The sequence below is a fragment of the Talpa occidentalis genome, unplaced genomic scaffold (genome assembly GCF_014898055.3).
Source record: "Talpa occidentalis isolate TD23 unplaced genomic scaffold, MPIMG_talOcc4v2.1 talOcc4.7, whole genome shotgun sequence".
Taxonomy (NCBI): Eukaryota; Metazoa; Chordata; class Mammalia; order Eulipotyphla; family Talpidae; genus Talpa; species Talpa occidentalis.
In genome coordinates this window covers 91647169-91662054 of record NW_023605083.1, presented here as the reverse complement: position 1 = coordinate 91662054, position 14886 = coordinate 91647169, and the positions used below count along the sequence as shown (strand labels likewise).

Here is a 14886-nt window from a genome sequence, read left to right as displayed (position 1 = left end):
CAGGGCGTCGGTGAAAGAAATGACAAACAGACACACTTCAAGAGTGAAAATCTGAGTGTAATTTTCTTTGAGTTTGTGACCAGTATATATGTTTTCCAAAAGCACAGGAACAATGAATATCAATGAAATCAGCTTGCTCATGGGCTCAGCCTATCACCATCAGGGAGGTGATCTACATAACAAGCAATGACTTTTATAGAAGAAAGAAGGAAGTTTAGAAAGACAATTAAGGGATTAAAGTTTGTAGTTCTAGAAAGACGGGATAAGATTTTTTGCATTCTTGTAGTGGTTCCTGGTGGTCGTTATCTTTTGATAAGCTTCTGTCTTTTTAGGGAACTTCCGCTGTGCTTCCTCTGCTTCAGGGGAAGCTGTTATGCTGTTCTCCCCCTGCGCGCTGGTTGCCCAGCCGGACCTAGGGACCGTGGTGAAAGCCATTCCTAAAGGTCACTGCGGGGGGAGGTGCAGCAGGTATGTAGGGTTTTGCTGTTCTCCCCCTGCATGCTGGTTGCCCAGCCGGACCTAGGGACTGTTAGCCCTAAAGGTCACTGCAGGGGGAGGTGCAGCACAACATCACCATTTTGTAGACTGGGAAACTGAAAGATTAAGAGATTGTCATTTGTCCAAGTTCACACTTCCAGTAACTTACCTCTGATGTTCGTTCTTCGGTAGATCCGTACAACTAGTTCCCCTGGCCCTTCATAGCGATCTCTATTCAAACTTCGCATATGTCTGTCTCACTCTAAGACCTCCGTTCTCCAGGGCCATGACCAAATTTTATTCATCTTCAGAGTCCCTGTGGGCTACCTAACAAGTGCTTGGCATGCTGTCAGCAACTAATAAATGTTAGTTGAAAGAAAGAAAAAGAGAGGGGGGAGGGAGGAAAGGAGGGGAGAGGAGCAGATAGAGTGGAGTGAGTGGGAAGAGCAGGCCCAGAGCTGCAGGGTACGCTGCCAGGCTCCGGGAAGGTTTTCCGGGGTGTGGGAGAGGCAGGGACACTGGGTAGTCATTGTAGGTGCCCTTGTCAGGGCTTGGCAACGTCTGTGTCAAAGCAAAGTCAGCCTTAATGAAAAAGTGTAGACAGCTCTGGATGGCAATCAGGAATCCTAGAATCTAGGACAGGCTGGAGAAAGAGAGGTTGGGGGCATGGTGTCCTGGGCAGGGTTTGCTGGAGGGAAGGGAGAAAAGTCAGCCCTTGCAGATTTCCTCAGGGGCATGAGGTCAAGAAGATGCCCTTGAGGGCCTCCCGTGGTGGCACAGCAGTTGAGCACTGGGCTGAGAAGCAGTCTCTGCAGCACCGGTTTGATCCCCGGCTGCCAGCAAGCGTCCCGGTCCTGCATGGTGCGACAGACCTCTCTTGCCGCTCCCACTGCTCCCCTCAGCAGTGTATTTTGTCAGTCTGCCTGCTCTGTTGCCCGCTCTGGCCCTGGTGAACTCTCTCACCCTCCCACGCTTCTGACTGTACCCAGTGCTTATATAAATAAATAAATAAATCTTTAAAAAAAAAAAAAAGAAGATGCCCTTGAAGGGGACACACGGGTATCCAGGTCCTTTAACCTCTCACCCCACTAGCTCACACTTGTGGCCCCATAATATTCATTTCATTTCATTATTCAGGTCTCTGTTGTGACATTGCCTCAGAAAGTCCTTCCCTGGCCACCTCGCTAATGCTAATATTGCCCCTCCCCTGTCATCCTCTACCATATTACTGGTTATAGCAGTGAAGTGATCTTTTTTTTTTAAAGATTTATTTATTTTTGCAGGTCAGAGGAGCGGGGTGATGAGAGAACTCACCAGAGACAGAGTGGGGAACAGAATAGGCAGATCTACTGAAGTACACTGCTGAGGGGAGCAGCAGGCAAAACAGGAGAGGTCTGCTGTGCCATGTGGGTCAGTTCGCTGGCTGGGGATGGAACTGGTGCTGTAGTGGCTGTGGATAGCTTCATAAGTGCTGAGACTTAATCCCTTGCACTTCAAGGGAGGTCCCTTGAAGTGATCTTGCATATTTATTCTTCCTGTTTATGGGCTGTCAGCCCCTTCTCCATCCCTATCCTCCCACCCCCAGCCCTATAATGGGGCCACCATAAGACCAGAGACTTTGTCCTCCTCAGTGTCTAAATAGTGCTTACTACGCCAGGTGTTCAGTAAATATCACTTGAATGGACATATCCAAATGGCCTGAACATAGCCTGACTGTGAATATAGCCCAGGGACCAGAGTTGAAATTGAGCTCCCCAGTCATGCTGAAGATTCTCCTGCAAAACACTCTGACTGGGTGGAGCTGGCTGTATACCTAGCAAATCAGAGATTGGGAGTAACCCCGGTTTGCTGCCTGGGCTTTGTGTCTTCTACCACAGAGACTCTCTGGAAGGCTCTTTATGCTGGGGTGGGTCATTTAGGCCCTAGCTGACCCCTGCAGAAGGAACAGCAGGTCCAGTGTGTCTTAGCCTTTTGCCTAGGTTAGTTATAGGAAGATCCTTGAAAGAAGCTAGGAGGCTGGGACACTGGGATCCCCCTGGGATCTGGAGATGGGGGAGGGGTTAGCAGTTCTTGAGTGGGGTGAGGATTGAGTTGTGGGGACTGAGATCTGGAATCTTAGGGTTCCCCAGGGTGGGCAGGGAGCTTTGGATTAGGACATAAGGATTACCAAGAGAGCTGAAGGCTGGGAGCTAGAAGCTCTGGGAAGAGGGCTTGAATATGAGAGTTTTCCAGGAGGCTCAGGGCTCACTCAAGAGGGTGCCCAAGGAGGGTTGGAGCATCTTGGCTCCTGAGGCCTGGGTGCCAAGGGCTCAGTCACCATGTTCTTTGAGGGCAGATATACTCATCTGTTTTTCCCTGAGGCCAGCACAAGCCAGTTTTTGTTAAATGGAGTACAGACAAATTCATCTGGAATGCAGCAAGTGGAGTGAACCTAAGGGAGAGAGAGGCGCTTTCTCCCTCTGATCTCTTTGTTTTCACTCCTTTCCCAGAACACCTGCCCCCATCTCTCTTTGACCCTCTCACGCCCCCTGCTGCTCCTTCTTTGGACAGCAGTGGACAATCTGAAGGGCCAATGGGGAGAGACAACCAAATTCCATTTCTCCCCTTCCCTGCTGACCTCTCAGGTTGCTCTGACTAGCACAAGGGGAGGAAGCTAAAGTCCCCAAGACAGTAGATGCTAAGGAAGGAAGTGGCCCCTGCCTCCCAGAAAGTTTCCTGTATGGGGGTGGGAGGATGTTGTAGGGGTGCTAGGATCCCAGCCTGAGAAGTCACTACTTCCCCTGGAAGCCTTCCTTGACCCCCAGGTATAATGGTAAGGGCCTTGGCTTTCAACCTTTCTTAACTCCCTGACTGCTCTTTTTTGGTGTTTATCAGGGCTTCTAGTGATCCAATTATTTGTTAGAACTTGATGGATGGCTGCCTCCCCAGGAGACTGTGAGCATCAAGAGGGCAAGAACCAGTGTTGATTTTGCTCATCAAAACAGCCAAATACTCAGCACAATGCCTGGTATAGTGCACGGGCACAGTAAATATTTGGTGAATAAATGAATGAATGAATGACACATACATTCGAAGAGGATCCTTAGACAGGGATTTAATGGGTGGTATCAGTATCATTACTTAGGCTGTGAGGGCAGCTGTGAGTCCAGATGTCTTGGCTTCTGTTCAAGGCCTGGTCGATGTCCAACTTCTGGCCTTGTGCCCAAAGGCCATCCAAGCAAAAAGAGGCAGAAGAGGCCTCTCCTAGAGGGGCATTAGGGTGGATTAGATCCAGAGCTTCTTTATACTTTTCCAGTTCTCTAACTGGAGAGTTTTTTGTTTTTTTTTTTTTAAATACATCTTTTCTTTTCTTTTTTTTTTTTTTTTAATTTTTTTTTATAGAGGCATGTTTTATTTATTTGTTTGTTTGTTTGTTTTGTTTATACAAGCACTGGGTACAGTCAGAAGCGCGGGAGGGTGAGAGAATTCACCAGAGCCAGAGCCAGGAGCAGAGCAGGCAGAAGGACGGAAGTACACTGCTGAGGAGAGCAGTGGGCGGCAGGAGAGGTCTGCGCGCCATGTGGGACCCTCCTCCGGTGACCGGGGAGCAGCCGGGGATCGAACCGGCGCCGCAGAGGCTGCGGGCAGCCTCTCAACCCAGCGCTCAATCGCTGCGCCACCGGGGAGGCCCCATCTTTTCTTTTTTTTCTTATATAAGCACTGGGTAGAGTCAGAAGCGCGGGAGGGAGAGAGAATTCACCAGAGCCAGAGCGGGGAGCAGAGCAGGCAGAAGGACCGAAGTACACTGCTGAGGGGAGCAGCGGGCGGCAGGAGAGGTCTGCGCGCCATGTGGGACCCTCCTCCGGTGGCCGGGGAGCAGCCGGGGATCGAACAGGCGCTGCAGAGGCTTCGGACAGCTTCGCTCAACTGCTGTGCCACCAGGGAGGCCCTAACTGGAGAGTTTTTGAAGTCACTCTCTCCCAGAGATTCCCTTCCCCTAACCCTTTTCCATCTTCTCCTATCTCTTAAGCTGTTTCCAATGGTGTGCTGAGGAACTTGAACAACAGTCTCTTTTACCTGGCAAAGTTCCAAGGAAGAGATGCCCCTGGGGCTGGGCCCAGAGGTTGAGAAGGGACCCATCATCCCAGGGAAGGAGAGTAAGGATCTCTTTCTTTGGCCCCTGGCTCAAGACCACCCTGGATTCATGTAGTTTCAGCTGAAGAGGAACTCCCAAGACCAGGGGTAGATCCAGCCTGGGCCCAGCCCCTGTCCGGGTAGACAGCACCACCTTCTGCAGAGTACATGGACAGGGACAAAGGTAAGGGGGGACAGAATGACCCACATCTACCTCTTATGACCCCACCCCAGCTCCCTTCATTCTGCCTGAGTCACGCCCTCCACATACTGGTCATCCCCACCACCTAAATCCTGCTTCAGTTCTCCTGTATTGACCTATAAAACCGCCCCTACCCCAAGTAAATATAGAATCTAAGTAAAAGATTTTTGCTCACTGCGGGCAGCTTAGAGATGTTGCTCTGGTCAGCCACCCCCACTCTTTTTTTTTTTTTTTTTTAATAGAGGCATGTTTTTCTTTATTTATTTGTTTGCTTGTTTGTTTGTTTTTGTTTATACATGCACTGGGCACAGTCAGAAGCGCGGGAGGGTGAGAGAATTCACCAGAGCCAGAGCGGGGAGCAGAGCAGGCAGAAGGACCGAAGTACACTGCTGAGGGGAGCAGCGGGCGACAGGAGAGGTCTGCGCGCCATGTGGGACCCTCCTCCGGTGGCCGGAGAGCAGCCGGGGATTGAACCGGCGCCGCAGAGGCCGCGGGCAGCTTCGCAACCCAGCGCTCTACCGCTGCGCCACCGTGGAGGCCCAGCCACCCCCACTCTTAAGCCTCATAATAATGAGTGTTTGGCACCCCCTTCCTCCCCTACCCCTCCACAGCTTTTGGGGTCCACTGAATACTTGATCTTGGAGGTGGAGACTGAGCCAAGAAGGGTTTTCTGGAGTGCCCAGGACAAGGAGGTAGCCTGAACCTGCTGCCAGCTGGAGTCCCAGGTCCAGTGAGAAGGCCCAGGGCTCTGCCTGAGGCTGGGGAATATCTGGGGGGAGAGGGGAGGAGGTGAGAAATGATCCTCCTGAGGCCTCAAGGCCGGGGATTCACAGAGGGAAGGAGCTGGCGGTGAAGGGAGATGGAGGACAGCGGACAGGGAAAAATAGCCTTTACCTTGGAGACTGAATTCTGCACGAGTTCCTGGAGGGAAGAATATCCCAGGTTGGGATTCTACAGCACAGCTTCTGAAGCTATCAGGGGCAGAGGCTGAGATCTGGGCCTGTTGGTCCAGCCAGTTACCCTGGCGCAGGCAGCCATCCAGGGTAGGGACCAACTAGAACCGGTGGGGGAAGGAAAGACCCGGGCATCTCTTAATCAGGACATCTGAGCCCCGCCCTAGGTTATTCCTCTCTGAATACACATATTTGGCGCCCCCATGCAGTCTCATTTCATTCCCTCTTCTCAAAAGCATAGAAGTAGAACCACACGGCTGCCTGGCTAGCAATCTTATCACCTTCGGTCATGGTTCCCATCCCCGTGATTCATTACCGGCAACAGGAGGTCCGAGACTGGGAACAGCAGTCCCCCCAGCGCAATCCTCATGATGGGCTGTGGTTTGTTACTCATAGGCCCAGAGACCTGTCTCAGTGAGAGCACCAACTCCCCATCCACCTCCAGCAGCACTGAGTCCCCATGGATCCTCACTCCCATCTGCAGGAAGGAGGAGAGAAGTAAAATCAGAGGCCTCTGGGACCTGCCTCTGCCACTTTCTTCAGAAGCAGCCTCGTATAACAACAGGTTTGAAGAGTCAGCAAGCATCCTTGGCTCACTCAGGACTTGTCAGTTGATACACTTAGCACACTTCAGAATTCCCCTCTGAAAACATGGGACAAGAATAGCAACTTTAGAAGGATTTTGACAGATGAAGTGAGACGATGGTAAACGGTAAACAGATGCCCACCCTATAGCTTGGTTCTGTTCCTCTTCCTTGGACCAGCTCACACACCCCCTTCCCTCAGAACCAGATCTGGCTTACCTGATGCCACCTCCCATCATCTAGCCGGCACCCAGCACCCACTGTAAGCTGGGCCCACTGATTGTGCAGTTGGATCTCAGGCCTGCCATCCCGAAGTCCCAGCATAAACCAGTCATCCTTTGGGTTGGTATCACCATAAAAAATCACTCCCTCGGAATCCCAGGTTCTAATTTCAAAGGAGGAAGAGGCTCTGGAAAACAGAAGAAATATGGGGCTGGGTAAGGTGCAATTCAGGGAGAGAAAAGAAGAGGGAGATAGGGAAAGAAGAGTTGCTGGAGGGTAGGGCTAGGGACAAGGTTAAGGAGTTAGGTCAACCCCATACTTTTGTATCTTGGTGAGGTCAAATGTCATGATGGTGATGGGCTCTTGTCCTGGACCATTGCTGAGGCACACAGCAGGAGGGTCCTGACTCTATTAGAAAGAGAAGATAAACAAGCTGGAAAAAGCACACACCACAGGTTACAGAGGGAGAGTTGCTGCTCTGGGGCCAGAAAAGGAAAGAAAAGAAAGCAAAAGTCATTTAAACACACACAAGGGCTGAGCACCCTGCCCAGCTCTGGTACCTGGGTGGGGAGTAAATGTCTCAGGGTCTGTCCCTGGTGGCCGTGAGGCTGTACCAGCAGCAGCAGCAGCAGCAGCACAGAACGAAAACACAACATGACCAGTGGGCTTCTGTTCTCCATTATCAGCTTCTGTCCTCTCCTGGACTCAGACAACTCTGAGGAAAATGCATGGGGGGCAGGCAGCCTTGCACATTGTTGTTGGAGGTTTAAAGGTTGCCCTGGGGGGAAGGAGGGGGCTGAGAGACAGGGGCACTGACCCTGTGGCCCCTCTGAGGACTAATGGGAGGAGGGACAGAGTCCCTTCACTGTCCTCCCTCTCTCCCCCATTGCTGAGAATGTCTGTGAGCTGGGAGATGACACCCATTTCCCCTCTCCTCCTCTAGACCCTGACCTGGGTCCTCCTCCCTTCCGCCCAACTGGGAAGGCTGCCTCCACCAGCCTGAGGTCTAGTCCTACCCTGCTTCCCACAGCATCGTCCATCAGGACTAGAGCTGAGACATGGAATCCCAGATATCTAGGTGGGTGACTATGGACAAGTCATTCCACCCTTATGCCTGTAAAATATGAAAAATAATACCTTCTTTGTGGGTTGTTATGAAAGAGGATTAATTGAGATAATGCAAACACAGTGCCCGGTTACCTGCTTTGAGCTCCTCCCTCTGCTTTGAAGTGTTTTCTTAAGCCTCAGAATCAGGTTTTATAGGGAGGTATTGTCTGAGTGTGATTTTGTGGATCTGAAGAAGAATCCGCCCCCACACCGCTCCCAAAGAACTTCCCTTATCTATTTATTACAATGCTAGCCATCTACCAATAGCAATGCATCATCCTCTCCCTGACCCATTTTAAAATACAAATGTCTCCAAGAGAAGTAACATTTTGAGCCATTCAAGAATGTTAGGAAACAGAGCCTCCCCGGTGGCGCAGTGGTTGAGCGCTGGGTTGCGAAGCTGCCTGCGGCCTCTGCGGCGCCAGTTCGATCCAGTTCGATCCCCGGCTGCTCCCCGGCCACCTGAGGAGGGTCCCACATGGCGCGCAGACCTCCCCTGCCGCCCTCTGCTCCCCTCAGCAGTGTGCTTCGGTCCTTCTGCCTGCTCTGCTCCCTGCTCTGGCTCTGGTGAATTCTCTCACCCTCCCGTGTTTCTGACTGTACCCAGTGCATGTATAAACAAAACAAACAAACAAATAAATAAATAAAACATGCCTCTATTAAAAAAAAAAAAAATCTTAAAAAAAAAAAAAAAAGAATGTTAGGAAACAGCTTTCAGAGCTGGGAGTATAGGGGTCAGACCAGGTTTTGGGTGGACTTTAATGGATGAGAGGCCTGAAGGATAGAGCAGAAATCATTGCATATTTCAGTTAAAAAAAACATGGAGTGGGCCTCCCTGGTGCGGCAAAGGGTTAAGTTTCAGCACTGTCAAGCTATCTGCAGCCACTGCAGCATGAGTTTGATCCCTGGCCAGGGAGCTGACCCATATGGCGCAAAAGACCTCTCCTGTCTCTCCAGCTGCTCCCTGCAGCAGTGTATTTCAGGCAGTCTTCCTGTTCTGCTCCCCACTCTGTCTCTGGTGAATCCTCTCACCTCACTGCACCTCTGGCCTGTACCCAGCTTTTGTATGCATAAATAAATAAAATAAATCTTAAAAAAAAAAAATCTATGGAGTGACTTTTGAGCCATGGAATTTCTCCAGTGGAGGTTGGCACACGCAGATAACAGCGGGGCGGCCATGGCAGTCTAGCCTTGACCCCTGCTCAGTCACAAGACCCGCTGGCGGGGAGGAAGGGAAAAGGAAGGAGGTGTGTTTGGAGGCGGGGACGTGCCTGCTCTGCAAGCTGATTGGCTGGCTGGTGCGCGCCTGCAGGGGCAGAATTCGGAATTTAGGGGCCACAGGCGCAGTGGAGACCACCTTGACCGCCCATTAGCTCGACCCGGTGGTAGCCAGATCTCCGCTGCCGCTTCCCAGCCCAGGGCTTTTGGGATCCGAGTTAGTAGGCCCTTTAAGAGACCTCAGAGGTCTCTCCCCTAGGGTCCAGTTGCCCTTCGCTGCAGAACGGAAGTGGGGGTCCTGGACTTCGGTCCCAGGCGACGTTACGGAATGGCCTCCGTGAGGATCCGAGAGGCCAAGGAGGGAGACTGTGGAACTATCCTAAGAATGATTCGGGTGAAGGCTGCGGGCCGGGAACCGGGGTCCCAGAGGGGGTTAGCGGTGCGGCGGAGGAGGGGGTGGTTAAAAATGGGGGAAAGGGAGGAGATGAGAGCTGGGGTCTTGCTCCGGGAGGAGTGGGTTCCTCCTACCCTAATCGAGCCTTTGTTCCCACGCCGCAGGAACTAGCTGAGTACGAGAAACTCTCAGATCAGGTGAAGATCAGTGAAGAAGGTGGGGGCCGGCACCTGGGCCCTAATCAGACTGGGGAAGAAGTGAGGGTGGGATCCTCAGCATACTTCCAGCATGCGCGCTCACCCAGGACCTCTTTCTCTTTTTGTCACAACTCTGATCCCTGCAGCCCTGAGAGCAGATGGCTTTGGAGAGAACCCTTTCTTTCATTGTTTGGTAGCAGAGATTCTTCCTGCCCCAGGGGAACCACAAGGTAAGGATACTCAGGGGTCTCCTCTCCAGTCAGCCTCAGAAGTCTCTTCCCCAGGCTCCCAGCAGCCTGATTCCTTCTCTCTTTCTCTCTCCTCAGGGCCTTGCGTGGTGGGCTTTGGGCTGTATTACTTCATCTACAGCACGTGGAAGGGACGAAACATTTATCTGGAAGACATCTACGTGATGCCAGAATATCGGGGTACTAGGCAGAGGCTGGGGTGGGAAAAACAACTCATAGTTCATCCCCTGCCACCTTTTCTGATTTCCCTTCAACTCAAACAATCCCTTTTTGTCCCTTGACAGGTCAGGGGATTGGTTCCAAAATAATAAGAAAGGTGGCTGAGGTAAGAAGAGGAATATTTTCCCTACAACTGGGACCTGGAAAAATAAAGATTTATAGGAGGCACCCAGGTTAAAAGTGGGTGAGGACCCTTTTCCTTTTAACCGCAGGAAAGTGAGTGATGTCTTCTTCCACAGGTGGCCCTGGATAAGGGCTGCTCCCAGTTCCGCCTGGCAGTCCTTGACTGGAACAAGGGGGCCATGGACTTGTACAAGGCCCTGGGAGCCCAAGATCTGACTGAAGCTGAGGGCTGGCACTCCTTTCGTTTCGAAGCACAGGCGATGAGAGTGCTGGCTGGAAAGTGATGCTGTCCACCCCTTAGGGATCTCTGTGTTTCCCCACCACCTCAAACACTCCTCAGAGATCATGTCCACAGACATGAAAGAAGTGTTGGGAGAGGACTTGTTGGCAGTGAAAAATAAATGAGAAATACATCCTAATATGGTGTTGCCCAGATCAATTGATGATGCCATAAGCTTCAGCCTCTTTACAACCCTTCCAGAATGTTCTGGTCAGGAGGCCAAGAAGGGAGACTGTGGAACTATCCTGAGAATGATTCAGGTGAAGGATGTGCAAGGGGTTAACAATATATCATATCATACTTACTATGAAGCAATCCGCAGCTTCAGCAGCACGAGTTTGATCCCCGGCCGGCCAGGGAGCTACCCACTTGGTGCAGCAGACCTCTCCTGACTCGCCTGCTGCTCCCCTCAGCAGTGTACTTTGGTCAGTCTGCCTGTTCTGTTCCCCACTCTGTCTCTGGTGAATCCTCTCACCTCCCACATCTCTGACCTATACCCCAGCTCTTGTATGCGTAAATAAATAAATCTAAAAAAAAAAAAAGAATGTTCTGGTCAGTGGATGTAGTCCCTGGGGTAAAGGTGGGCCCAAGCTTTGGCTTGTGAAATACAGAGAAAAGAAGAACAAGGAGTCAACGTGGCATATCAGGGTTGTTGATCTGGTTTGGGTCCCTGACTCAAGCCTCCAATGTTTGTACTGAGATGTATAGGATCTAAGATGCAGGCAGTTCCTTCAACCTACTCAACAGATGGAGGAGGCTGCCACCTAGTGGTGGCATATCAGTGGCACGTGGAAGGACCACTTGCCCCAACTTTTTTCTTTTTTCACTTTTGAATACCTAACAATCTCAGGATTTTTTTTTAATTAATATTTTATTTTATATAATTTTTACATCATTTTTCATTTTGCACAATGTATGCATTTTCATTTTGGTCATATTCCCCATATAATTGCACCCCCCCTTATTTTGACCCTATTCCTTCCTCTCCCTGCCCCCATATTAAAGACTAATAAATACAAAGGAAAAATCAAAATCAACAAGCAATTGTCCCAACTTTTTTTTTTTAAAGATTTATTTATTTATTCAAGATTGATTGATTGATTTATACAAACACTGGGTACAGTCAGAAGCGCAGGAGGGTGAGAGAATTCACCAGAGCCAGGGCGGGGAGCAGAGCAGGTAGAAGGACCAAAGTACACTGCTGAGGGGAGCAGCGGGGGTCAGGAGAGGTCTGCGTGCCATGTGGGACCCTCCTCCCGTCGGGGAGCAGCACCGGCGCCGCAGAGGCCGCGGGCAGCCTCGCAACCCAGCGCTGCGCCACCGGGGAGGCCCTGCCCAAACTTTTAAAAGTCATCTCAACCACTTACTGTTTTTTCTACTTCAAAAGTCACAAAGTCTTTATTTTCACTTTCAACTAAATCTTTAGGGCCCATGCAGACAGAAAGAGAAACAGGGGCAAGTCCTACTTTGATAATATTTTTTACACAAGTAAAGCAGATTTGTTGTAAAAAATCAGAAGATATAAAATTAGAATCCATAGCCTTATTTTTTTTCAAGATTTATTTATTTATGCATACAAGAGCTGGGGTGCAAGCCAGAGATGCGGGGGGGCGGGGTGGTGAGACCAAGTGGAGAGCAAACCAAGTGAAGCAGGCAGATCTACTGAAATACACTGCTGAGGAGAGCAGCAGGTGAGACGGGAGAGGTCTGCTGTGCCATGTGGGTCACCTCCCTGTCCAGGGATGGAACTCATGCTTCAGTGGCTGCCGATAGCTTCCTAGTGCTGAGACTTAACCCCTTGCACCACCAGGGGGGCCCAGAATCCATAGTCTTATTTACATAATTACTGCTAAATCTTTGCTGTCAGTTCTTCAGACTTTTCCAATGTATATAACTATGTATAATTAATTAAGTGGGTAGGAGTTGATGGAATCATACTCTTGCAACCTGCTGTTTTCATGAAACAATATATCATATACATCTTCCTATGCTACTAAACATACCTCTGTCATCACTTTGTATATTTTGAAAATTTACTTTTGTTTATGTATACAAGAATTGGGGTGTAGGTCAGAGGTACGGGGAAGAGAGGATTCACCAGAGACAGTGGTGAGCAGAACAGACGGATCTACTGAAATACACTGCTGAGGGGAGCAGCGAGCGAGACTGGAGAGGTCTGCTGCGCCATGTGGGTCAGCTCCCTGGCCCGGGATCAAATGCATGCCAAGTGGCTGGCAATAGCTTGATAGTGCTGAGACTTTAATCCTTACGCCACCAGGGAGGCCCTGGCAGCCCTTTAAATACTGAGTTAGTTGAAAATTATATCATGGACCCAAATCATTTCTCAGTGTACAATTTTCTTTAGAGTTAATTTTCTCGGATAGTTTTTTTTTTTTAATTTTTTTTTAAGAGGCATGTATTATTTATTTATTTGTTTGTTTGTTTTTTTTTTTTTTTTTTTTTAGAGGCATGTTTTTCTTTTTATTTATTTGTTTGCTTGTTTTGTTTATACATGCACTGGGTACAGTCAGAAGCGCAGGAGGGTGAGAGAATTCACCAGAGCCAGAGCGGGGAGCAGAGCAGGCAGAAGGACCGAAGTACACTGCTGAGGGGAGCAGCGGGCGGCAGGAGAGGTCTGCGTGCCATGTGGGACCCTCCTCCGGTGGCTGGGGAGCAGCCGGGGATCGAACCGGCGCCACAGAGGCCGCGGGCAGCTTCGCAACCCAGCACTCAACCGCTGCGCCACCAGGGAGGCCCAGTTTTTTTTGTTTTTTTTAAGATTTATTTATTTATTTATACAAGAACAGGGTACAGGCCAGATGTGCGGGAGGGTGAGAGGATTCACCAGAAACACACCGGGGAACAGAACAGGCAGACTGACGAAATACACTGCTGAGGGGAGCAGTGGCAAGACCGGAGAGGTCTGCATGCCATGTGGGACCCTCGCTGGCCGGCTGGGATCAAACTGGCGCTGCAGAGGCTGCGAACAGCTTCACAGCATGGCGCTTAACCACCTGCTCCACCAGGGGAGGCCCTTCTCTGATAGTTTTATCTATAACTAACATACTCATGATGCCCACATCGACCTCTCTAGCCCGGACCTCTCCTGGGCCACACACCTGAGTGTCCATTGACTAGGAAGACATCGATTCCTTCATTAAGTTATTATTTGCCATTCCAGGAACTGTGGTAGTCACTGGCTATCCAGTGGTGGGGACAAACAAACATAGAACTTAGTCTAATTTCACAGAACTTACAGTATGACAGCAGAAGAAAGATACTGGACATATAATAATTACATATAGTACATGTAATTATTAATATTACATCATGAGGGCCTCCCTGGTGGCACAGGGGATTAAGCACCACACCATGAAGCAATCCACAGCCTCTGCAGCACAAGTTTGATCCCTGGCTGGCCAGGGAGAAACCCACATGGTGAGGCAGATCTCTCCTGTCTCGCCCACTGCTCCCTTCAGCAGTGTATTTCAGTCAATCTGCTTGTTTTGTTCCTCATTCTGTCTCTGGTGGATCCTCTCACCCCCCACATCTCTGGCCTGTACCCTAGCTCTTGTATGCATAAATAAAATAAATCTTTTTTAAAAAAATAAGGTCCTTTGGCAGTGTGTGGCAGGAGATCTAATCAGTGTGGGCATAGTTGAAGGCTAAAGAAATTATATTTAAGTTATGACCTGAGGGCCTCCCTGGTGCTGCAAGAATACAGCCTATGAAGCTGTCCACAGCCACTACAGCACAAGTTCGATCCCTGGCCAGGGAGCTACCCACATGGTGCAGTAGACCTCTCCTGACTTGCCCACTGCTCCCCTCAGCAGTGTATTTCGGTCGCTCTGCCGTTTGTGTTCCCCACTCTGTCTCTGGTGAGTCCTCTCACCCCCCCCACTTCTGGCCTACACCCCAGCTCTTGTATAAATAAAATAAATCTTTAAGTTATGACCTGAAAGAGAAGTTTACTGAAGAGAAGGGATCATATCCACCTGAACAGTGTATTTTTAAAAAAGATTTATTTATTTATACAAAACTGGGGTACAGGCCAGATGTGTGGGAGGGTGAGAGGATACACCAGAGACAGAGTGAGGAACAGAACAGGCAGACTGACGAAATACACTGCTGAGGGGAGCAGCTGGCGAGACAGGAGAGGTCTGCGGCGCCATGTGGGACCCTCGCCGGCCGGCTGGGATTGAACTGGCGCTGCAGAGGCTGTTGACAGCTTCACAGCGCTGTGCTCATGCGCCTGCGCCACCAGGGGAGGCCCCTGGTGAATTTTTAATAAAACCAAACTCAACTCATCAATTTCACCAAACCCTTGTCTCCTTTGTTCTCTCATCCCTGATTAGAATCATCTGTCACTAAGTAAACAAAACTGGGTATTGTCCTGTGTATCTTCCACTTCTTTGATGGTTCCTATCCTCACCCACCCTCATCATCAATTCTTGTTGAATCTACTACAAATTTAACAGACTCAAGTCAGTTTGTACCACCCTTGCCGACAGTCAGGAAGACTGCCTTGGGAACCACCCTTAACTATTCA

The 14886-nt window shown here is 50.0% G+C and overlaps 2 protein-coding genes across 10 annotated transcripts; one reads left to right on the top strand and one right to left on the bottom strand.

The window, feature by feature from the left end:
- Positions 1-3551: 3551 nt before the first annotated feature.
- SHBG (sex hormone binding globulin) lies at positions 3552-7848 on the bottom strand. 9 transcript variants are annotated; one of them, XM_054689441.1, is made up of 10 exons: positions 7752-7848; positions 7568-7665; positions 7112-7329; positions 6871-6959; positions 6549-6738; positions 6062-6223; positions 5687-5846; positions 5425-5561; positions 4534-4747; positions 3552-3720 (listed from the first exon to the last, which is right to left on the bottom strand). In XM_054689441.1, exons 3-10 carry the CDS (start codon positions 7229-7231, stop codon positions 3572-3574), a joined length of 1221 nt encoding a protein of 406 aa, XP_054545416.1. In that variant the 5' UTR covers positions 7232-7329; positions 7568-7665; positions 7752-7848; the 3' UTR covers positions 3552-3571. The 9 variants fall into 9 exon arrangements, with proteins under 9 accessions (XP_054545416.1, XP_037351302.1, XP_037351304.1 ...); XM_037495405.1 differs by having other exon boundaries at positions 7112-7266; XM_037495407.1 differs by having other exon boundaries at positions 5394-5561; positions 5687-5713; positions 7112-7266.
- Positions 7849-9170: 1322 nt separating this feature from the next.
- On the top strand, positions 9171-11087 carry SAT2 (spermidine/spermine N1-acetyltransferase family member 2). Its single transcript, XM_037495404.2, has 6 exons — positions 9171-9270; positions 9435-9486; positions 9614-9697; positions 9794-9895; positions 10000-10040; positions 10174-11087. The coding sequence occupies exons 1-6, from the start codon at positions 9205-9207 to the stop codon at positions 10339-10341; spliced, it is 513 nt and encodes a 170-aa protein (XP_037351301.1). The 5' UTR covers positions 9171-9204; the 3' UTR covers positions 10342-11087.
- The last annotated feature ends 3799 nt before the right edge of the window (positions 11088-14886 follow it).